The sequence below is a fragment of the Chlamydotis macqueenii genome, chromosome 7 (assembly GCF_036417535.1).
Source record: "Chlamydotis macqueenii isolate bChlMac1 chromosome 7, bChlMac1.mat, whole genome shotgun sequence".
Taxonomy (NCBI): Eukaryota; Metazoa; Chordata; class Aves; order Otidiformes; family Otididae; genus Chlamydotis; species Chlamydotis macqueenii.
The window spans coordinates 10,406,498-10,430,370 of NC_141562.1; the positions used below are offsets into that span (position 1 = coordinate 10,406,498).

Consider the following 23,873-nt stretch of genomic DNA (forward strand, 5'->3'; position numbering starts at 1 on the left):
CCTGCCCAAGGCCCCCCGGCCACGCGTGGGGCGGGGGGCGAGGGCAGAGCCCCCCAGGGCAGCGCAAAACCCGGCGGCCGCACCCCCCCGAGGCCGCGGGGGGTGACCCACGGGAGACTGCGCGCCATCGGCAGCGGAGCAGATGGTCGGGTTTGGGGTTTTTTTTTTTAGAAAAACTTAAAGGAAGGAAAGTTAAACCGTCGCCGCAAAGGGTTAACGGAGCGGCCGGCATTTGCATACCATTACCTCATGCGAGCCTGCATTCCTGCGTTGACACAGCAAGTCTAAAATACGCCCTTTGCGGTTGTAGGATTTTTTTTTTTCAGTTTTTTTCCTTTTCCCCCTCCCTGTTCCCTCACCGACGCCGTGAGCGCGTCCCTCGCCCGCTCCGCTCCCGCGGCGGGAGGTGCGGGAACACCGCAAAGAGCGCAGCTCTCACAGCGTGTGCGGGAAGGGAGGTGGACTCCGCAACGCCGGCCTCACGTTCCCCGCTTTCATTCACGGAGTTTAGGCCGGCTCCCATTCACCGAGCTCGCGAAACCGCGGGCGAGCTCCGGCTGTAAACTAACGATCAATTCCAAAAATTCCCCTTCAGCCGCTGCTCTGCGAGCGCAAACGCACAGAGCGGCTTTATCCGCCAGCCCAACAACAACCAGCACTTCAAGTAACAGTTTAAAAGCTCAGATGTTCGTAACACACCAGAAAGCATTCAAAACACCAGAAAGAGAAACATTAGATAATATTAAGTTAAACTTTAAAAAGTCTTACTGTTTTGGAAAGCCATTTTCACCAGCCTGGTCTAAAAGAATTTTTTCCCTGGTGTTTCCAAGAATTCCTATTAGTCCTATTAGTCCTTAAGCAGTGATTTAGAGTTAATCTCCAAACCAGCACAAGCAAACTAATCCCTGTGGGTCATATTCGCTTTCCACACAACAACCGAGATCTTCTTAACATCTTGATCTCTTCGTGTGTATTTTAGGACACGTGCATCTTTGTCCTCTCAAACTCGGGCCACAGCTCTTTGCAAACATGAAACAAAATGAAAAGTAATGACTGGAGTTTAAAAAAAAAAAAAAAAAAAAAAAAGCAAAATCCCCTTTGGATCACTCTGTAGACATCCCTTTAAAGCTCCTGCTGATTGGATCGCAGCCCCGCCGATGGTGACACAGACGCAGGCACTCCAGTTATTTGTATGTAAATAGGGGTGCTGCCAGGGTGGCGGGTTTCTGTAACCCGATACCGGGGCTGCGCGGGGAGCGCGGGGCTCAGCCCCGCTCCGCTCCGCCCGCCCCCGCCGGGGCCGGGCGCCTCCCCCTCCCCCCCCCCCGCGCCCATCCCCCGGGCACAGGGGCGAGTGGAGCCCCGGAGTTGGGGGGGAGGCAACGCGGGGTTCTGGGTGGTGCCCCCGGCGTGCTTGCGTCCAGAGAGAAAATCCAGGTGCGTGAGAAAAACGGGCTGCAGCTCAGGAAGCGATGGACGGGCCCAGAGATTCGGGCAACTTTAAGCAACTCACTGAGCCAGTACAGAATCTCAGAATGGTTTGGGTGGGAAGGGACCTTTAAAGGCCATCCAGTGCAACCCGCAGCCAGGAGCAGGGACATCTCCAACCAGATCAGGTTGCTCAGAGCCCGGTCCAACCTGGCCTTGAATGTTTCCAGTGATGGGGCCTCCACCACCTTTCTGGGCAACCTGTTCCAGTGCCTCACTACCCTCAGTGTAAAAAATTTCTTCCTTGTGTCCAGTCTGAATCTACCTCGTTCTATTTTAAAACCATTGCCCCTTGCCCCATCACAACAGAGTCTGCTAAAAGGTATCTCGCCATCTTTCTTATAAACCCCCTTTAGGGTCATTTGTCAAAGACAAGGTGGAGAATGATAAAAAGCTATTCCAGTTGAGCTGCAAAATACATTAGATGTTATCCTGCTCTGCAGCTAATCCAGCCAGAGCAGGATTACTCTGATGAAATGCTCTCATCAAAGGAAAAGCTGCATCTAGGAGTGGTAATTTCAAAGAATTCCAGACATTGTTTTGTGGTCGTGGGAGGCTGGAGCAAAATGGGTGGTGCACATTTCAGCAATCCCGCTCTGTTTAATTAGGTGCCGCAGCCTAATCCTCTGTGTTTCAGGTAACAAGCAGAGTGTTTGCTCACAGCACACTGTATTCCTGCAGAGAGACGTCCCATGGAAAAGCGAAGACAAAATCCATCACTGAACACAAACGATAAAGAAGTGCCCAAGAAGTAAGGCACTGGTGAAAAAACCCCAGGCAGAGAATACTGCATTACTTTGCTGCGGTTGCCGTCCTTCCCTTCATAATATATGTTACGTGTTGAAGATGATGTCCCTGTTAACAGTGTAAACTTTTCACATTCCCCTCACTAAGGATGTGTGCAAGGGGTCACACAATTCAACTCCCTGCCGTGGGAAGAGCAGCCCTTTTAACCTGAATCTGCTTCTTGCTGGTTTCACTGATGCCCTCTGTTCTTGGATTTTTGGAGAGGCAGCAAGCATTACTGCTCACTTTGCCACTCACTATTTTATACACTCTAGCCTATCCCACATCCAGCTTTTTTGAGGGGGGGGATAGACAGTCCTACTCTCTTTTCTCACTCAGAAGCTTTTCCATAACTCTCATGACCTTTTTCTTCTTTTCCCCGGCTTCCCCATTTTTCCAGTCCCTCAGCATGTCTCCTACAGCTAGGAACCGCAAGATGGTGGGGTAGGTGCTCTTTTTAGAGGCCAGTGAGAAATACAGGCTCCCCGCAGCAGGAGAGAGGGCATCATGTGGCTTGGGAAAAGTCCCAAATAAAATTTAATCACAGCCTGGGATCCGAATGGGCTTTTGTCATTGGCTTTGGTAAAGATCCCCGAAGCTCACGCCACTCCCTCGTCACAACCTGTCCAGGGCTCCCTGTACAGGCACAGGGAAGAGCAGGAGGCTTCTAGTTGTAGCCAAGGTTTTGGTTTCACACAAGCGTGGAGAAAAGCCAATACCAAACCACTGAAACTTTTATGAATCTGTAGAATTTTATGGAGACAAAGAAACTCAGAAAACTCTGAGCATAAAAAGGTAATAAATCAACGCCTCCTAAAATGATCAATAACAGACTTTCATGCATGGACGTGCCCTGACCTGCCCTAAATGCACTCAAACTGTTGTACCTCAGCACCTACTAAAGGATCAGGCAGTGTGCACTCACATCCTGTTAGGACATCTGTCTAATCTGCCAGGGACTGATTAGCACGATACTCCTCCTGAGAGAGGAATCTCCATTCAATGGGTTTAAAACAGTGTCCTTATTTACACCCACAAGTTTGTTATCGACTGAAGACCAAATAAAAGAAACTGAAAGCTCAACAATAGGTGTTTCTTGACAATGACTGTCTAAATGCCCAACACCTGAACTTTTTTTTGATTTGGATTCTTTCCCCTTCGTTGCTCACATAGTCTCACCCTTCTTTGTATTAGCTTCCATTGTTTGCTGTCCCTTCGCCTCTGGAACAACGGTGGCAGCTTTTGCGAGGAGGCCGTTGTGACAGGTCTCATTGCTGGGCTGTGGCGGTGGCAGCAGTGCTCCAGCTTCCTCCACCAGATTAAAGCTCTTGCACCCACCCAGAGGGATGCTCCGAGGCTGAGCATGTGACTGCAGAGGAGGGGGTTCCCTGGTGATGGCTTGGGTTGTGCTTTAGCATGGCCGATTCCTGGCTCCCTACCAGCCCCACGGCCGCAGGTCACACCACTGGGGCTCCCCGCAGCTGCGCGGGGCGTGGGGTGCGACCTCACATCTGGAGGCTGTGAGACGAAAAACCTAGTTTCTTGCAATCTCAGGTTTCACGTTTGTAAGATTTGCAATCTCTTTAAAAATAAAAGAGCACACATTTAGTGTGCATCGGAATTGCTCTATATTCTTCTACAAACTTTCTGCTATATACAATGATGAGCCTTCTTTTTTTTTCCCCACAAGATCATGTTCACATCTTTCAAAAAAACACTGTTTCTTTTTTTTTGTGGTGTAGCAGTTTCCCAGTACTTAACCTCATTTGGGCAGAGTTGCCAGAGCAGTCTAGGAAATCTCCTCTCAACCAGCCTGACTCCAAACCAAACTGTCCTCGGTAGGGAAGAGGAATTACACAATTTCCATGTAAGTACTTATTTAGCAGGCACAGCAAGACATAAACACAAGGAAGCAGTTTCTTGACATTTGTCTCCGAGCTCTGAGGCTGCACTTTCCAAGCCTTCTATTTCTCTTATGAGAGAAACCTTGAGGACTGTGGCATATTGAGAAATCATTAAACAAGTTTCTCTCACTGAAGAGTTTTGGCTGATGACATGAATGTTAGCCAAGTGAGGGAGAGCTCGGGTTTGGGTAGTAAATTTGTGCCCGTCTCTCTCTTGGAAATCAGCTCCCTGGCTATGAGATTTGTCAGAGTGCATTACCACCTTGAACATATTTATTCTACCGGCGTAAATGGATGCATTGTATGTAAATACCCCATCAACACTGAGGCGTTGTGGGATGGGCATCGGTGTATTGTCTTTACAGATGTGCAGGTCAGGAACCTCAAAGCCTGTAATTCATCACATGCTTTGCACAAACTGCATCTTTGTTTGTAATAATCAGATTCCATATAGGAGTGTTTCTCATGTGTACTGCGCCACATGCTGTGCGGTGGGATACGGTAATAGTTACTGCTCTAGTAACTAACCTGTTATCCATCAGTGTTCCAGTCAGTTAAAACAATACAGTATTTTGAGCAGTACAATAGCCCAAGAGAGTTATTTGTAAAACACAGGTGCAGGGTACGAACACAATCCATTTGGAACCGCAGCATCGGGAACACAATGACAAACTGAAAACAGTGAGGCCAAAAGCCTCAATGCGTGAATTAAAATAAGAGCTCCACACAATGAAGTTAGCTAAACAACTTTTGTAACTTACTGCTTAAATGTGATAAAAATTAAAAGTAAATCCATCACTAGGGAGGAAGAAAGAGAGATTAACTAAAGAAGCACAAGAAAATTGAACCCAGTCACTTGTTTTCCTACTAGAGAAGAAAAAACTGCAGCTCTAATGCAAGTGAATTGGAACACACAACAAAGCCTTCAGGACACTGTCATCCTCTTCATCAACTCAAGACCTTCCTGTTTCTGAATGTCATCTGGGAACCTAATGCCACCGTGGCCTCTGGAAACCTGCAGTTCCCGGTGAAACTCACACAGACTCCTGCACACCCAAACCAGAAGAGGTCTGACCTAACGGGGGATGCTGGTACAGGGGAGGGAAGCCCTTGCCAAAGGAATTTTAAATCCTTAGGGACCACTGAAGGTGTGTCAAGCCTGCCCAGCACGGAGGAGTGGGCTGGGCTGGGCAGGCTGCTAGCGCAAACAGCTCAGGAGACCGATTAGAAGCACTGAGAACACAGGGCTTTATTGCCACTCTCCCAGATTTCACATGGCTTTGCAGGGTGATACAGATGAAATCTCAGCTACAAAGTTCCTCCTCAACACTAACAAACGCCAGCACGTTGAGTCCAATGCCGCATCCTCTTTATTCAGAACACAAGCAGTCTGATGTAGTAGTACTGAGTATCATGACTGAAATATTATCTTTAAAAAAAACCAAACCAAAACCAAACAAAAACCTCACCTGAAAATACTTCTTTCCAGGCTAAGGGTCCACTATCAATGTGAATCAACCATTTCAGAGCTTAATGAACATCAGAATTTTAAAAAGCAACAACAAAAATTACATTTCTTCTGCAATTCACTTTCACTATCAGTTATTTATTCCCAAGTGTTTTGATATTTAACTCTTTTGTCCGATATTTCATTTTTCAGTGACAGTAATAGAACAATTCTCCACTTTATAGAAGCAGCAGCAAAAGGACTTTTTTTTTGGGAAATTGGAGGTAATTTAATTTAAAAATCGTGAGTAAGAGATTCAGAAAAAAAATAGAGAATTATCAGCAATAGCTCAAAGAATTTTTGAAAGCGTTCTTCATTGTAAAGCAGAAATTATTGTTAGTAGGATAATAAGAAAATTATCTGAAAGGATTAATTTTCAGACAGACAAAAAAAAGAGGTTTAAGTTAGATATCACTGCAATACAAAAATGCACAAATACCTTCTTCAACATCTGACAAATATTCAGCATCACTGAGTATTTCAGGGGCATTGGCTTTACGAACTGCATGATTTAAATAAACAAAATAATTAAATAAAAGCATAGACTGTCAATGTGCAACAAAACAACCAATAGAAAACAATAACAAATGTGCAAATACTATATCCAACTAATATTGTTTGCTTGGGTTTTGTTTTTTTTTTTAAACAAACATTTCTTCCGACAACAAAAGATTGAAAAATAAGCAGGAGGGGTTTTTTATTTTTTAATACCTTCATCATCAGACATATCAAGAACTTCATTCATGGTTTCAGGTACATTCATTTTGTGCTTTTCTGTAACAGTCTGTCAAAGAAAAAAATAATCATTTCAGAGTGCAGGCATCATTTTTCTTAAAATTATAGTTATTTTAAAAATGAAATGCAAGGTAAGACATATTTTTCTCTCCAGTTAGCAAAACAAGATTTAGGGTATTTTCGCTTCTTGTTTACTTTCCTTTTTATAGATGCATTAAACTATACATTAAAAAAGACTATCTGAAATAATACAGAAATAAGCAATATTATATTTATGTTTTAAACTTCAAATTTTCGCAGCAGAAAAAGCATGAGCTGAAAGCTTAGAAGATGATGATTTCAAAAGAAGAAACAAGTACACTGAGTTTCATGTCAAGGGTTTTAATAAGAAGTCTTTAAATAATAATCTAAATTTTGAGCTGGAACATGTCATCTCTATTTAAACTAAACTTTCTGAGGGAAGTGCTTCTCCTTTGTCATTAGAAAAATGCTACAGTTTGGGAGCAGACTTAATCTATGTGAATTTTGTCAGAAGTGCCTCAGCATGAATTGTGTGTTTTTCCCACAAATGAGAACAATTGTAACCACATGCAGGCTGAATGACACCCCTTAAGGAATTTGTGCATGAAAGACACTGAGAAGTGGCTGGTGGATTTTCATCCTGATGTTTATATTGATTCAGAATCAAAGACCAATATAAAAAAAATACTAGAAGCAGAAAAAAAATGTTATGAATGCCTGAAATCTTTTTCTAGAAATACCTGTGTATCCCACAAACGACACACACATGCACATTTTACTCTCCAGCTGGGGTACAGCACAACAAGCACTGGTGAAGTTTTAGGTGCTCCTGGGGAGTTACCATCCAAGGAGTGCAGTGGAATTTAAAACAAACAAACAAACAAAAAGCAAAACCAAAAACAAACCCCACATCAAAAACCACTCCCATCTTTATGGGGTTTTTGTATTCTATTATTTTTAACCACCACTACTTCTCATCATTCATATACAAATAAGAAATTGTTCACAAGTTCAGAAGGACAAAATATCTTTTCCATTTTCATTTATTTTAAAATATTTCAGTTTTTCTCTGGCCTCCTGAATTTGGCCGTTTGTGTTTCTTGGATTACTACTATCACTTGATATAGGCAGAAGAGCTCCTCCATGCTCACACATCACAAAACTTATAAAAAGCCTCACATCTATTTCATTTTGTGGGAATTACTTGCAAAGCTTTTTAACACATTACTGTTAAACTAGCAAAATCACAGGACTTTTTTTTCAGGCACTACTGTATTTTTTTTTTTAATTTGGCATTTGAGTATTAATTGCAGTAAAATTAACTATGTTAATCTCTCATTTAATTAAACTTACCTTTGGGAGTTGTTTAGCCACAAGCCTCAAAAAATAAGTCTCAGCAGTCAAACTGAGTTTTTAAGACCCTCAGTTGTAAATCAGATTTCATGTCTAGACTTCCAAAGTCTGACAACTACAAATTTGTGACTGATAAGCAGCATATTCTGATTTTATGGGAAATTATTTTTGGGCTTCTCTTGAGCGTAGCTGTTTGGGGTCATATAGGCCTTTCAACATCTGAGATTTCTTCCAGCACAATTCACAGCCTGACCAACCACCTCTCTACTCTTTTTCATCTACAGAACATAAATGATCAGTCATCTTAAGCAGCACAAAATCCCCTTGCTTCTTGGTTCTATGAGCTAAAAGTGAGCTTGTGATATTGGGAGTCCTCAGCATAAAAATGTGGTTTTACTTTTCCTGCAGCTACCTAGTTGTATGCTAGGCAATCATTCAAGCTTATGCTGCCCTGTATAATCTTCTCCATCAAATTTCTTAGGTTGTGGAAAACTATTTTGGAATCTTTCTAGAGAGAAATGTGTTCCTAAGAAGCTGCAAGAAAAAATTGCGATAATTTTCTGGCATATTCCCTTATGTTTTATTGTTCTGAAATTTGTCTTTTGTGTGGTGGATTTTCTGTAAGCTACTGACTCCTAGATCACAGGAAAGTCATAAGAAGAGGCACATGCAGTAGCAGAGCTAAAATCTGCCTGTCATCCCAAATGCTCATCGTATTGCAACCACCTGCTTGCACTGAGAGACCACACAAAAGGGGGATGACAAAATATGGAACACACAGTAACTGTTTTCCATCTCTGATATGCCTAAAAATACATATGTGCACATACTTCTCTTCTTTTTAATCAGAAAATGAAGTTGCAGAAAGGAAAAAGCAAATTTGGAGCCAATGCTCTGAATTCATGTTCTTAACACCAATTTTGGCTTTACTATTACGGTGGTGCGTGGAGGCGCCTCACCTCACAAAACTGTTTTCTTCATAGATCCATTTGGCAAAACATTAATGAAGAAAAAATCTCTCTGAGAAATACTTTTCTGATAGCAGGTAATATTGGACCATCACTAGTCCCTTGAATCTCTCCTGGCTAACGCTGCAGTAAGCCCTCGTGAGAGGCAAGACAGGCTGGAGTTCATGAGTACGTCAGTGCACAGATATCTGGGGGTGCAGGAGCTGACTGTGGCTGCTTGCAGAAGATAGCCTTTCACCATCCATCAGAAGATGCCAGAAGCTACACAATGAGGTGCTTTTAAGTAAATTCCAGCCACTCTTTAGATAGGAATAGGTTCTCTTGGGCCAAACACAAGCCATTATACATCAATCCCTCGGCAAATCCTCTCAAAAGGCCAAAAAAAAGCAGCTTCTATTTACACAAGTCTATAGGAATGTCTTCTCAACTACAAACCACACATCTTGTTCAGGGCACACACCACACCATATTCATGTGGTTTGTGCCCTAAACAAGATGTGTTGAAAAACATGGCAGCTATGAGCAGTCATTCACACTATCCATTTGATGCTCAATCGGTACTGTTTCTGCATGCATCCTAATAACATCTACCACCTTGAAAATATAGTGCTCAAGTTTGACCTAATATCCGCTTTATACTGCTGAAAGGAAATAGGTGGAAATTAAACTGGAATCTCACAGGCATGTGACTAAACAAAGCTGAATACACTGGCTTAGGAAAAATTCTTCCACTCACTGCTGAATTAAGCAGTACTCACAATTGTAGTCATGGTCTCTTCTGTCACCACCTTCAGCGTGTCAACGACTGAAATGTAGCCAAGTCGCTTTGCGATGGCTAGGGCAGTGTTTCCATTCTAGCAGTTGAAACATTTGTAAGAAAAGTTGAATGTTAGCAAGGCAAAGTGTAGAAGCTGCTAATTCACTGTAGAAAAATACACAATACAGGTCAAATAAATGTTTCATGTTGGTGACTGAAATAAATATATTTTGGGTAGTAGGATATATGAGTAAGTTTTTAGCTCTTTACAGAAATCAGATGAAAATGAAAAGATTTTCAGATGTTTGCTGTTCTAGTTTTGTATGAGATGATGACACAGAGGATGTGGGGGCGATGGGAACAGGCTTCCTCTCCTCTCTTCCTCTCCCACCACACACATTTTTTCCACATTTCCCTTGCTCAAACGCTTTACGCGGCGCGGGACGAGTGAGTCCGAGGGTGGGCCCCCCACACTTACCACAGTGAGCTCGTTGGGCGCCGCGCCGTGCTGGAGCAGGACGTTGATGATGTGGGTGTGCCCCTGCTGCGCGGCCTGGTGCAGCGGCGTGTACCCGTTCTGCAGGCACAGGGAAAGGGAAAGGGTAAGGCTGCAGTGGGCACAGCGCTCAAGCTGCCCCTGCGGAACCAGCAAGGCAGAGGTGGAAAACTCACCTTCGTTTTGGCATTAACTTTCGCAGAATGTTGCAGAAGGAAGTTAACAATTTTTATGTTTCCGTAGTGGCAGCCAACGTGCAAAGGAGTGTATCCCATCTAGAATGAATGTGAGCAATTAGTAAACATGAATATTCCACACATTCCCTGACAAAAAAGACAGGCATAAACCAGCAAAAATCCTGCTAAGTTTTATTTCTTTGGCCTGTGTGAAAAATTCTCCAACCTTGGAAAAAACCCACACTTCTCATGAATGTTGATTCAAGTCTCATTCTTTGTGAACTTCTCTGAATGCCTTGTATTTCTGTGATCTTCAACACGTGCAATGTTGATTAAAGATTTGCCTTCCTCTCCAATAGTCAGACTAAAAGGTCTCTGGGGCAGAGCCCACTTTTTAAAATAAATGTCTGTATAATTCCTTGCACAGTGAGGTTCACAAGCTCGGCGCTCCTACAGTGCGATAACAAACAAAAAAGTAAATAAGCAATAACAGCTTTCTAAAAACCAGGCTGCCTCAGCGATGCTGCACTTTGCAGCGATGCTGCACTTTGCAGCCCATCCATTCTGACTGGAACACCCGGAAGGTAAATCTAAAACAATGCAACTGATTTGCCAGCTCTGCCAGAACAATATAGTCCAACAGCAACTGGAACACCAGCTGGCGAATTGAGGCTCTAAGATAGAAAGGTCTATTTTATTCATGTGTCTGGCCTTGTGTTATGCAAACTGGAAGAAACGGCTTTTTCTTGGCAACTACAAAGCTGAGAAAGTTGAATACATTCTTTTTTTTCCTATTACTTTTTTTCATTACCAGTGAACAGATTAAAAATGTTTATCAACATCGAGACTCCTCCATCGAAACACAACTAAATGACTTTTTATAGTAAAGTATACACATTTTGGAAATTTTTCAAAACCAAGAAGAATATCACTTGAAAGCCTGGCAAGATTTTTAAAAACTACTGCTGGTTTTTAAAAACTAATCCTGGTAGCAAAGCAGGAGTCACTAGGCTGACTCTGAACTCACTCACATTAAAACCCACATATTTAAAATAAGTCAAACAGCATGTTGAAACTTGTTTATTGTAATAAACACTTTAATCAACAGCTACATTTAACATACAATGCAACAAATCAAAGAGGACCAAAGCTTGCTCTTGCTGCTCTTTTTCTATTTCCTTAGTCCATGAGAACAGTTAGTAGTTTCAAAAAAGTTGGACTTAAACTTGAGATGCTTAACATTAGAAATGATTAGATTATCTTCCTTGAAGTAATTATCTTTTCTCGCCCTATCTTCCCTGCAAGACAACACTATCTCTTCTTCCTTAACAAACATCATCAATCTAGAGTTGTTCAGGAGATGGCTGCCTCTAAACAGGACGCTTGCTATTTTCTCCATGGTGTGGAGAGAGGCTGCTTTTCCTCAAACCTCCCCCTTCCTCCCCACACTAATAGGTTGATGGCTTCCCAGCAGATGCTTTGCTTGGCTCACAGAGATGGATTAGCGGGCTTCTTCCTCTCTTGAGGTGAGTCATTAGGATTCCTTTTCCCTTTAAAGGTGAGGTTTCATGGGCCCATTTGATGGGCTCTGAGATGCCAGAAGGTTCCTGCAGGGCTTCACCATTCTGCAAGCAGGATGAAACTACACTGCCAGGCTAATATGTCCTTTTGCTACTCTGTGGGACTTGCAGTGCGACCCCATGCTCCATTACCAGTTTTTATGGAAAAATCAATTGCTAGAGTGTAAAAAATCATATTTGATACGAGGAACACAAATTCACTGAACACATGGTAAAATACACTGCAAATGTGCACTGCTGTTTATCTACAATAATTCTGCTTTCCTAAAAATGGTAAGAGGTGAGGCTGTCTGAGGTCATTAATTTCAGTGGCAGAAAGGTCAGTTATAACAGATATGGGAAAACACAGGCATGATGCATATCTCGGTTTCTGGTAGAGCCCAAAGCAGCCACATGGCCAGAAGGAATATACACTGCTTGGGACTGAGCAATCTGGAACTAGATCCAAAAGCCAACTTTGTGGGTAGGAACACTGAAAGATGGGCTGGGCTTTCCTGCTTTGAGAAGAAAAGCCTAGTACTGAAGAGGTAGAGGCAGACAAGGAGTTAAAAACTACAGTCTGTCATCCTTCATTTGTACACCCATGTCAGTGAGGTGTGGCCAGATTAGACAACTTGGTCAAAAGCACTGAGGAGGCAAGTCCAAGGTCAGCCAGGGGTTCAGGAGCCAGCACTATATCATGTGTTCAAATCATGAGGTCAAAGCTACTCAGAAGAAAGAAAGCGAGAACCTCAAATGCGAACTATTTCCACTAGAAGGAAGTTTCAAGTGTTCATGCATTTAGACACACCATTTTCTTCATGTCACCTTGCCTCTGATACTACTTTGCACAAGGTTACCTAATTTCAGTTGCACTAACACATGCTAGGAAATGGCAGCTGTGCCAGTTACTTTAAATTAAGGTGCGTATTTTTTCTTCAGTTAGTTATATACCCTTTGCCATCTAAAGGAACTACTAGCTTTGACAACCAGGACGAGTTAATCATTGCAAGAAACAGCGCTGGATCCAAATTCCATTGGCATCAGCAGAATGAAACTTTCCGTTGACTTACATGAACGTTGGATCAGGTGCCAAATTACTACAAGGAACTTTTCCTGCAGAATAGTTGTGCACGGTGGTAAGAGCCTGAGCACTAGCTAAAATGTAATCATCATGAACTGAATGCTGGGCCCTCATCTTACAGTTACGGTTAGTTCAGGGTTGGCCTAACAGCTTTCTGGCAGCTCCTGGGGTCTGAATCTGACAGGGCTCCCTAAACTGGCTGGAGTCTTGTATGTCTTCATCGGAACACTGAGCGTACTCACAGCCACGTCCCTCAAACACAGCTGCAGTGGCCCCTACTCCTACATGTCCAAAGATATATGTAGATTAAACCATGACCAAACTAACAAAACATCAGTTAAAAAAAATGCTGTGGAACCGCCTCGTGCAATAACTTATTTCCCTTCTCCCCCTTCAAAATACAGGCCACTTAACATGACCTGCAAGGTCAACAAAAAAATCAGACATCATAAAACCAACCGAGGAGATGAAATCCAAAGTCAAGGGCCACCTGCTGGGAACCCCCCCGCTAATAACCCTAAAACATTAAAACTGGAGAGTGTCAGAGAACCAAGACCAGCTGATCTCAACTTTTCCTTTGAAGTGATCTGTAAAGGCTCCTCTCTCCAGCCTGTAACAATGAGTATTGAAGAAGGAGCTATCAAACCCCCGACATTTACTGCAGTACAATATTCATTTCCTTCTACAATGGTATATACAAAGTTTACATGTGGTACCTTCATCAGTGGCTAGAGGAGTAATTATTAATGCTCTTTGTCACTCCAGACCAGCCTGCTGTTTAAATCAGACACTAATTCCTCTTTCCCCTCTAAATGCATGGTAGAAATCATGACATTTCTGTGGTGACGCAGTCACTATTCTCCCTGCTACAGCTCTTGGCATCTCAGAGCTGAAGCTGAAGGAAGCAGCTTCTCTGCTACAGCCATTATGCATGTCCTGGGTAGCGATGTGGGCACCTGCTAGCCTGGTGGCAAAATACCAGTTTCCTGTCTGAACTGCCTGGAGGGACCTGGGAGCTTTCTTTTAAGTTTGCCATACCCTGTAGCTACCTCACGTCATGTCGTGTTTCATGAGGCAGTGCCTAATGCAGGACATAGTCACTGACAGCAGAGTGACAGAGATCCTAGACGGCAGGTCACATCTCACTGGGCATATTAAACCTCAGCAGCCACCCGAGGACATCTTTCATGTTTATAGGCAGCAATGTTTGTAGTGAAGGCATTGGTCACAATAAAACTAATTAGCAAACTGCCCTTTTAATGCCTAAGACCCGGAAAGGATATCCTTTTCTTTTCAGTTACAGTACGGATTCCTGCATCCAACTGTTTCTAGCTCAGGAAGGTATAACACTTATATTTATATCCCAACATCCCCACAGAAAACAGATATTCTGTTAACTTTTCTGAAACACTCTGACTGGCAGATTCTGCAAATACACAACCAAATTAATTACAAAAGTAGTAATTCTTATGGCTACTTGAACTTGCTACTTTCATCCTCTATAAGAAATGTGTCCAGGAAGCTAAAATATGTTGCTTCAAAATGTATTAATAATTAGAAAAAACAACACAATCAACAAGCAAACACACACAGCCCCACAATTATACACATTTCTGCACAGCACTTTAGGTTCAGAGTTATATTTACCAGCAAAGCACCAAGGGACTTAGTAGGCACCCTAATATTTTAAGTTACTTCCAAGAAAATCAGGGGTTTTGTTTAACACAGCTCTAACACACATCACCTTCGGACAGTCAGCTGCCATGCTGCTTCTAGCTGGTTTAAAGAATGAGCAGCAATGTGGGAGTTAGCAGCTGGGAAGGGCTTATCAAAAGCCACCAGAGTAAGTGCCAAAAAAAAATATATAAAATCAGAAAAACTGAGCTTTTCAATTCTAATGGGACACATAAACACAAAGCATCCCTTATTCTCTTGCCCTTCAATTTTTTTTGAGGGAAATTATTGCAAGCCTTATATATCATGTCAGTGAATTACTTCAATATCCTCCACTGGTAATAACCATAAATCTTAACAGCTTGAATTACTGCCTCTTTCTAGTCATGCTGACTCTCAAGCTGCTCTACTTTTGTTTTTCTGCTGTAAATGTCAATGAAGCTACACTATCATTGTTGGTAGGGCTAGAAAATGCTCTAGATCCAAAGATCACAAAGGCATCCAGCCTTGATGGAATTAAATGGGCAAACCTATGTACATGGACACACTTCACTGCTTTGCTGAATCAGGGCCTAACATGTTGCAGTACCTTGCAAAGGTTCATTATTGCACATTGTTAGGCTGGAAATTTCCATACAAATGCCTGGATAACAACTGAGACGTACCAAGAGCCAAGGAGAGAGAGACAATATACCATGGAGATATACTGAAGATATCTGTATTTCAGCGTTCATTCCCTATGAAAGCGATTCTTCTCGATAGCACTTCCCACCCGTTCTGCTTTCTTCCTCTTTCTGCATCTGTGTCCTGGTTTCAGCAGGGATGGAGCTAATTTTCAAGGTTTCAAGGTCAAAAAGGTTTGCATTTCATATGTGAAGAATGCTGATAGACACACTGATTTGTTGCTAAACAACTGAGTCATTGCTAAAGAGACCAAGGACACTGTCCGGCTTCCCAGGTCTCACTGATGTGCAGGAAGCTGGGAGGGGTACAGCCAGAATAATTGACCCAAACTGGCCAAAAAGAGTATTCCATGCCATAAACATCACGGTCAGTAGATAAATAGGGGCTGGCTAGAGGGGGCATCTGTGTCTCTCTCTCCTTTGCTAGCTGCTCAGTTTAATTTCTGTGATTGCTGCTCAGGAAGGGCTGTATCAGTCACTGGGACTGGGTCACTCGGGTGGTGAGAAACTGTTGTTCATTTTGTATATTTTACTATCCCTATATTTTGTTATTATTGTCATTTTCCTTTGCTATTCTAGTAAACTGTCTTCATCTCAACCCACGAGTTTTCTTCTCTTCCCAATTCTCTCCCCCATCGCACTGGGGAGAGGGAGGGAGAGCAAGCAACTGCATGGTGACTAGGGCTAAACCACAACAATCTGAAGATTAGATATTCCAGTGGAAAAACTGGCTTGCTGTTTTGAACCACTGTAGCACTCAGGCTGGATGCGGCTCCTGTCAGAGCAAGGCAGGCAGACCTGAATAAATCTCCCCAAACAAATCTGAAATAAAAGGCTCAATTCCATCTGCAAAAGAACATCATGACATCTCAGTCACTATTATCTCCTATCAATAATACAGTTTTAGGAACAAAAGACAGTTTAATACTGGCTTTATTTTCCAGACAGTCATCAACCAGAGACTGAAAGCATCAATACCCCCGGCAGAGGCCCAGCGCCAAGTGCAGTGTAGCAACTGTTTGGCTAAAATGACCTACACTGCCATCAAAGCTCCCAGTCCTGCTCTTCATCCTTGACTGAACCAGCAACCAGCACTCTTCCCTTGTCAGTCTTCCTTTGCCAGTCCATCACAGTAACGCTACATCCTACAATAACACTATTGGATGGCATAAACAGTTGAAAAATGACATGTGGAGACCTGCTGAGCCATGAAACAATATTTACTCATGCCAACTCTGAGCACAAAAGCCCTGCAACAAAAGCAACATCACATGCACCACTACAGCTTTTACACATCCAGCATGACCGCCAGAGAAGGAATATCTGCTCACAGCCATGGCTTCAGATTGACTTTTAACTCCCAGTATTATGTGTAAGATGAGTATTCCTTGTGTTAAGCATGATATTGCATAACACAGAGTTTCGGCATCAAAAGCTCTTTAATGTACCTAAATTCATTACAAACGTGTAGTGTCAGAATGGACAAAAACTACTGCCTTTGCAGAGAGGACCCTGACGGGCCTTCTATAAGCAGTAAATTCTAAATATGAAGGGTTTTGAAGCAGCTCTGAACCTTAAACACCTGAAGTGCATTTTAGTTTGCTCCTTTTCCACCACTCTTGTTTTCTTCTTACGTGTTAAGAGAAGGCGTTTTCTGTGGTTTATCAACTGGAGCTCAGTCTAACATGGCTAGGTTTAAAACCACATAAGAAAATCCCATCTTCAAGTGGCAGGAGCAGCCTTGTGGCCTCTCAATAAACGTGGACCATCAATAAATGGACTTAAAAATCAGCAGCTATTCTTCCTTTCATGCCTTTTTCTACAACAAAGTTCAAGAAAAAAAAGTTTCTTGGGAGGGAAATCATGCCAAGAAAGAATCACAATTGCAATGGTTCCGGTCTGAGAGCAATTTTGAAAATGCTCTTAAGTTTTAGCACCAGACCTGATCTTAATCATACAGACTAATCTCCCACATAAGAGATTTTCTGTAGTATTAGATTTTTTTCTTCCCTGCTGTAGCTTCAAGGTACAAAATATGTTTCTTCCCAGTCTTCTCCTCTAATCACCTGAAAAATCCCCATTGTGTGTGGCTCTCAGAACCTGAACAGGAGTAAGAACTCCTATGTATCAGAATTGCAAACTGTAGATATTTTCACAGGGAGTGTAAGTTATATATAAATGATGATTAAAGAACATGTACCAGAGGTGGAAGATGATAGCTCATTGGTCCCTACCCAAGAAGTTGAATGACCCGTGAAGATATTAAGTGTTCTCTCTCTATTGACAGATACTGTGCTGGAGTGATATAACCAGGTTACTTAACCTGGGGAAATGAGGAATATGATTAGGAGAGAATATAAATGGAGAAAAAAAACAAAGAAAAAAAAACTACTGAATAGTCACCTAGACCACAATAATTGAGGTGACAAAAGCACATGGATGTGAAACGGAGAGAAGAAAACAGAAGGGGTTAGCGGTGATGCTGCTGGTAGCCGAGATTCCCACTATAATGCCACTCTAAGCTGTGCGGCTGCACTGACTTTTAAGGCGTGGACGGCCACATCTCTGCCACACTGTGTATCCAAAGTAATGAATCTGGACTGGACATGCTGCATGGTGTCGTGCAAACACGCAAGCATAGCAACTGTGCTTCTGAAGCCAACTCAGCTGTTGCTGTAGCTTGCTCCTCAGTGCCTCTGGTTTTAGAGGCAGGGTGGCCAGACCTTTTATTCCCGTAGAACAGTTAATCCATCTAAACAAGAGACATTGTAACTACAGAGCTGCTATTTTACAAGCCAACTTCAACTGCATAGAACACGAGGTCAAGGTACGGTAGATCTTACAGCATAACACTTTTCCTTCAGTCTAGAAGTTCTGAGCACTTTCCTTAGGAACTCAAGATGATCATCAGTTTCTCTAGAAACTATTCCATGCTAAAATACATGGTATGGCATTGACACTTTTCTTGTATCACAGGCGGTAGCGAGCAGATATCTGGCAGGCGACCTCCATGTGGCCGACTGGGGAGCCTGAAGGGCTCTCCGCTGCGCAAACCCAGCAGATCAGACTCTGCAGAAGCCAGTGGATAAGCATCAAACTCGCTCCACTCTATCCTGCAAGGCACGTGGGCACTTTCTTGGGCAAATTAGCATGGCAAGCAGGAGGACAAGCCATCCCATGTGTTCTTCACCACAGAGGCCTACAGGATTAATAACGCACATTTTTCCAGACAGGTGATTTGTCAAACCACAAAGTAGTTCTGCTTAAACACACTCTGACTTTGCCTGACCTATGAGTCCCTGCCCCACTTCCTGACACCTATGGGGCAGTCCCATGGAAGCAAATGTGTGCTGGGAAACGATTCTTTACTTGCACGAGTTACCTACGTAACTGAGGAATGAAGGTGAACAACAAGGGACTTATTGTTGGGGTTTTTTAAAATTATATGACTATTACAGGTGACAGAATTCATGCTTCAGACAGTCAAATATGACTGCATATTTCTTCCCTGTGCATGTTTTTACCTATGGACTACTTCAACTTCCAGAGATGCAATTAAGAAATTTAGCTCCACCCAGAGGAGATCTCTGAATGAGAAGCTGAAGCCCCTTTTCTGTGTCTCTCTACACAGTCACATGCCTGCTCCACCACACTGCCACCCTGCCAGGCTTAAAGTTCAGTGCAGAGCTTGTGCAACTGTGCTAGGCTGGCCCTGAGGCCCAACAAACATGCCCTGCCTCTCAGCTGTGACAGTATCTCAGACATTTCCACTGCGCTAAAGTGACTAAAAGGCCACTAGTCCAGAACTGGATCCTGTTTGGATATCGGAGAGCAGGCAAGGGAGACAGGCGACTGCCTGCACCTGTCAATGTAAATGTCTCCTTAGCCTGCTTACTATTTGTGGGACAGAGAAGAGTGGGAGGAAGGGAAACACTCAGAGACAAGCTGTACGGGCTAGGAGGTAATTCGGCTCTGACCAAGTTAAAAGAGCAGGTTCTGCAACGTCTTGCTACAGAAACCAAAGCCAGGTAGGAACTGTCTGCAGAAAGGCAACCATATAGATCTGAGGAAATCGTACAAAGAATGAGCCTGGGCAGATCCCATCTGCTGCTAGATGATTTAGCAGATGATAAGAACCCCGACTGATTCGTCTGTAAAATATAGGCTGAGGATATGTTACAAAAGTGTAAAGCTGGGAAAGCTCCTGGGATTTCAGCAAAACTATTTGTTTCATGCCAGAATAATGTCATTGAAAGCGCTAGCTGGTACAGTTGGAATTACACAGTAGAAAAATCACATAACAATGATTTTTCCCTTCACCATGGATTATAATCAGCTGATGGTGATTATAATCTGCAGCTGGAGATGATAATGGATTCAGGCCTTTCTGAGACATCAGTGTGATGACAGAAGGATAATATTGCTGGACAGTCTGACATACCTGGACTTTTCTGGAATGCAAGCGCAGCACCTAACTTGTGGCACACACCTAACAGAGCTGTGAAAGCTGCTACTCTGCACAAAGGGTGCAGGTCAGATTGTGAGACAGTTCATTTAGCTGATTTGATCAGCTACAGTCCAAAGATTTGATCACAACTGATTTCTTATCCAGCTAAAGGAATGAATCCAAGATCCAGACAATACATGAAGAATGTAAGTGTAAAGAACACTGAGACCATTATGATTAAATTCTGAGCAGCATATACACCCTTAGTGAGCATAAAACCATTTGTACACAGGTTCTTGGAATTTACTAACGACATCGCTCTTAAAAGCAATATTGTGAAGTGGCAGGTGTCTTTGCTTGGGGTCTCAAAAGCAGCCCCAAGCACCTTGAAAAGCCAGGTCTCTTACTTAGGAGTCCAAATACTTTAGGCAAAACTATTTTTAGGCAAGTAAATTTGAAATAGACCACCATGGCATACATGTATTTCATATTAGAAAAAGATAAAGAATTTCAAATTTGTCCTCAAGAGTTAAATGTGTCATCTATAATACTATTTTTGAAGATAGAGTAGAGCAATATTTACTGACAAACTAATAGGTTAATGTTTACTATCAGGAGAACAATAGTCCAGTCTGAACTTGGGACACCAGAAAAAGTCAGTTCCCTAGACTGTACCCGTGTGACGAAATAGCTCACCTCACTATGCCTGCAAAACAAAGCAGCTTAGAAATTCAGAGGCATCAAGTCATGAAGACTGAGTCAAGCTGGAGGAGGAGGAGGTAATCTTTACAAATGAGCAATGGCTTTACTTGCAGAATCATGTCTGTGGATGGCTATTGAGTATCAGCTCAGGGAAAGGAGACTACTTCATTTCATAAAGTCTCTCAAGTCGTGGGAAAAAGTATTAACCGCTTAATAGCCAGAAATGCAGACACTGTATTCACATTCTTTCTCTTGCTGTAAATACAGCTGTTTCAAGTAACAGCTCTCTTGTGTTTTGTTTCTACTGTCAGCTGAATGGAAAGTACATGCAACATGTCAAAAATACCAAAAGCAGATGAGAGCATGCATACGGTGAAAGATTATATGACTCTTTGTAGAGAGAGCGCAAGCTTTTCTGAAAGTTTCCTTACATGAAAAACAGATCAATCTGACTTACCTTCAGTGAAACACAACAGTAGGATACAATCTCAATCTATATTGATCTAAATATTTGGCAAGAAAGAAGCTTACTGCTGAAAGACTGAGCATAACACTAAACACTGAAGTTTACATATCTTCGTTTTTTAGAATATATTCTAGAATAATTTATTTCAACAAACACTTCTCTGCTGTTATTTCAGTTTCATCCTGAAATCGATTACTAGTCCAGTCTACAGGCTCCTGCCTCCCTGAAAGGAAGTTATATATGATGACAGTGGTTTTTGTACCTTCGTCTGTGCATCAACAGCAGCTCCTTGGTTAACAAGAACCTCTGCTACATTGACTCTGTCCTCTTGAGCAGCCAGGTGGAGTGGCGTCAGTCCGCTCTGTAAATGAGAAGCAACAAGTAACAATCTTCAGAGGATGCATATGAACACTAAAACGCAAATTCAGGTATCAGTAAGACTCAAAACATCCTACTGAATTTAAAGAAATTATAAATTCCACTTTTACTGTGTAATGTGCTTCCTAATCACATTCGTTGATTGCAAGAAGGTAGAATTTGAAAGCCAGGAAGATAATGTTTCTTTTACACAAGGAACATTTCTTCATGCAGTGTTCAATGTGGGAAAATTATAGCACTTTATAGAAAAAGTCACACAGTATTTTTTTTTACCTCTGGACTAATTCACTTCCTTAGAATGAGTAAGATCTTAAAAGAAATATGGAATTATGTTTTACACTTCTACATGTTTTCTAGAAGTAAAATTCACTCAGATTCATCCTTACCTTTTACTCCTCTACTTGCTCATTTTCAAACACAAACAGAAAAGATAAAACTACATTTCTTTGAGATCAGGTCCATTTCTCTCACCCAGGGAGTATACAGACTTGCTAGATGACATGTACTGACACTCTTACTTTTTGGATAGCTCATTATTTCTCTTACCTGAAACTTGAAATCTGAAAGCCTTAAAACCTCAGAAAGCTATTGCAACTTTCTGTCACATAAAAATTTCAGGTAAAAGGGGAGAAAATCTGTTGAGGGGGTGTTGTTAGGAATGGGAAAGAATATCCTTTTCTTGAAAATCACAGTTCTTTTTCTCTCCTCCTGCTCCTACTGCCCTTAGCACTGGTGACAGAAGAGTGGGTGGCAGCAGTTTGCACACCAGGCAGAAACACTTGCTAAGTTTCCCACCCTTGAACCCAAACTAAGTACTGCACTCAAAGGTGCGATCCTGGCAACAATGTAGCTTTGGTGGGTCACATTACACAAATATATAAGAGTAATCAACCGTAAATTACCTAATGGGGCATGGATATTATGGGCCAAACCTTCTAAAAAGGTTTAATAAGTGCTCAGTGCCCACACTGGGGCTCTGAGTATTCAGCTCCCCACAGTTCTGTGGATCCTGAAGAAAACGAATGCTCTTTTCATTCCCGTTGCAAAACCCTAAAGTTAGTATGCTTTAAATATTTGGCTTCAAATACAGGTGCTGAGCTCGGAGGAAATGTGCATCCGTAAGTGAGTACAGGGGAACTATTTTCAAAAGGTGGTATTACCAGTATAGTGAGAAACTAGACATGACAACTGAACAGTAACAGATCGAAGGATGTTGCAGGTAATTAACCCCTGGTGGGACTGAATCAAAATGCTCAGCAGCTGCAGTCACGCTCTCTGTATCAGCCTCAGCAGCAAAGCCACGATAGCCAGCGCGACAAGAACGTGTGCGTGGCAAATGGCCCTGTGGGGATGCAAAGGACATCCTGCACTGCATAAGCACACACACGTGACTGAGACGTGGGGAAAAAAAAATCATAATCTGTAAGAGAAGCTTCCTGAAGAAGGGCCTAAAAATAACCAAACTGTAAAGTTAGAAACAGGAAGACAGAGCAGCCCTGTGCAGCATCACCCTCAGCCTCAGAGGACACTGAGTTTTTCCACTTGCTGAGAGTAAGAAATATTTTCCATGAAAAATTTGTCTTTTGCCTTTCTAGTTTAACCATGCAAATTCATACTGAAACTGCACTTTACAACATCTCTGATGTCCAGTGGGGCATTTAAAGAATTAAGGCTGCACATTTGCTAAATACATTACTATATAGGAGAATTAATAGCCTATAAATTCATACATATAGAAACTAAAATCTACCAACTTCCCTTTCCTGCCCCCAGGAGAAATTACACTGAATGTCACTGTGCTCTGAGGAACACCCCCTGGGGAGGAAGAATCACTTATATTAATGAACAAAATCTCAGACAACCTTGCTGTTATTATCCCAATTGAAAAATCAGCCTCCCTTAACAGGTTAGTTGTTACCATTGCCTAATGGGCAGGCATATATCTAGAGGCTCATGAACAACACGCGCCAGCCCTGTTAGCCGCTGCGAGGAAGAAGACATTTTCTCTCTGGGCATGGTTTGGCAGACTAGCGTAACTTGGAAGGAAGGGAGACGGATTAGTAAGTTCCTCTGCAGCACGTGCTCTCATCAGAACTTGGGTACTACAAATTACAGTTCATGCAATGTGACACAGTATGATGCATGCTGCTCTCTTTTCTATAAGAAATGCTGATGTTTTCAAAACCTGCAGCATCACAGTGGACAAGATTTACTTGCAGGCCCCTTTCCTTCTCATCAGCACATTTGTTTATTGCCTGAGCGCCAAGCCGGGGGAACGCTTACCTTGTTGCTGAGATTTACATTAGCGTTTCGAGTAAGAAGCAACGACACCATGTCCACGTGGCCATCCTGAGAGGCGAGATGTACAGGGGCGATACCCTGTCTGGTTACAGCATTGGCATCAGCACCGTATTCCAGCAGCGTAGTTGCTATGTCCATCTGGTTCTTCTTGGCAGCGATGTGCAATGGAGTATAGCCGTTCTGTCAACAGACAGCACTTCATTGCAAGCTACTCATTAAACAATGTGATAAATCACTTTCCTGTGCCTACCCAACTCTAAGAAAGTAAGTCATTAGTTCTAATAATTTTGTCAAACATAGTTAAATACAATATTACCTTGTACAAATGAATGTATCAGAGCTTTAAGCAATCTGTTTTTGAAACTACCACTACAAATAGGAGGATTCT

The 23,873-nt window shown here is 42.4% G+C and overlaps 1 protein-coding gene across 2 annotated transcripts in view; it reads right to left on the reverse strand.

The window, feature by feature from the left end:
* Positions 1-23,873, reverse strand: part of ANK3 (ankyrin 3) — a 303,571-nt gene that overhangs the window by 74,123 nt on the left and 205,575 nt on the right. For both annotated transcript variants that reach the window (XM_086752006.1, XM_086752005.1), the window contains exons 17-23: positions 23,468-23,665; positions 21,069-21,167; positions 10,192-10,290; positions 9,998-10,096; positions 9,521-9,616; positions 6,397-6,469; positions 6,125-6,187 (exon numbers count right to left, since the gene is read on the reverse strand). In XM_086752006.1, the coding sequence (XP_086608132.1) occupies positions 6,125-6,187; positions 6,397-6,469; positions 9,521-9,616; positions 9,998-10,096; positions 10,192-10,290; positions 21,069-21,167; positions 23,468-23,665 (727 nt within the window). The remainder of the gene's footprint in view (positions 1-6,124; positions 6,188-6,396; positions 6,470-9,520; positions 9,617-9,997; positions 10,097-10,191; positions 10,291-21,068; positions 21,168-23,467; positions 23,666-23,873) is intronic.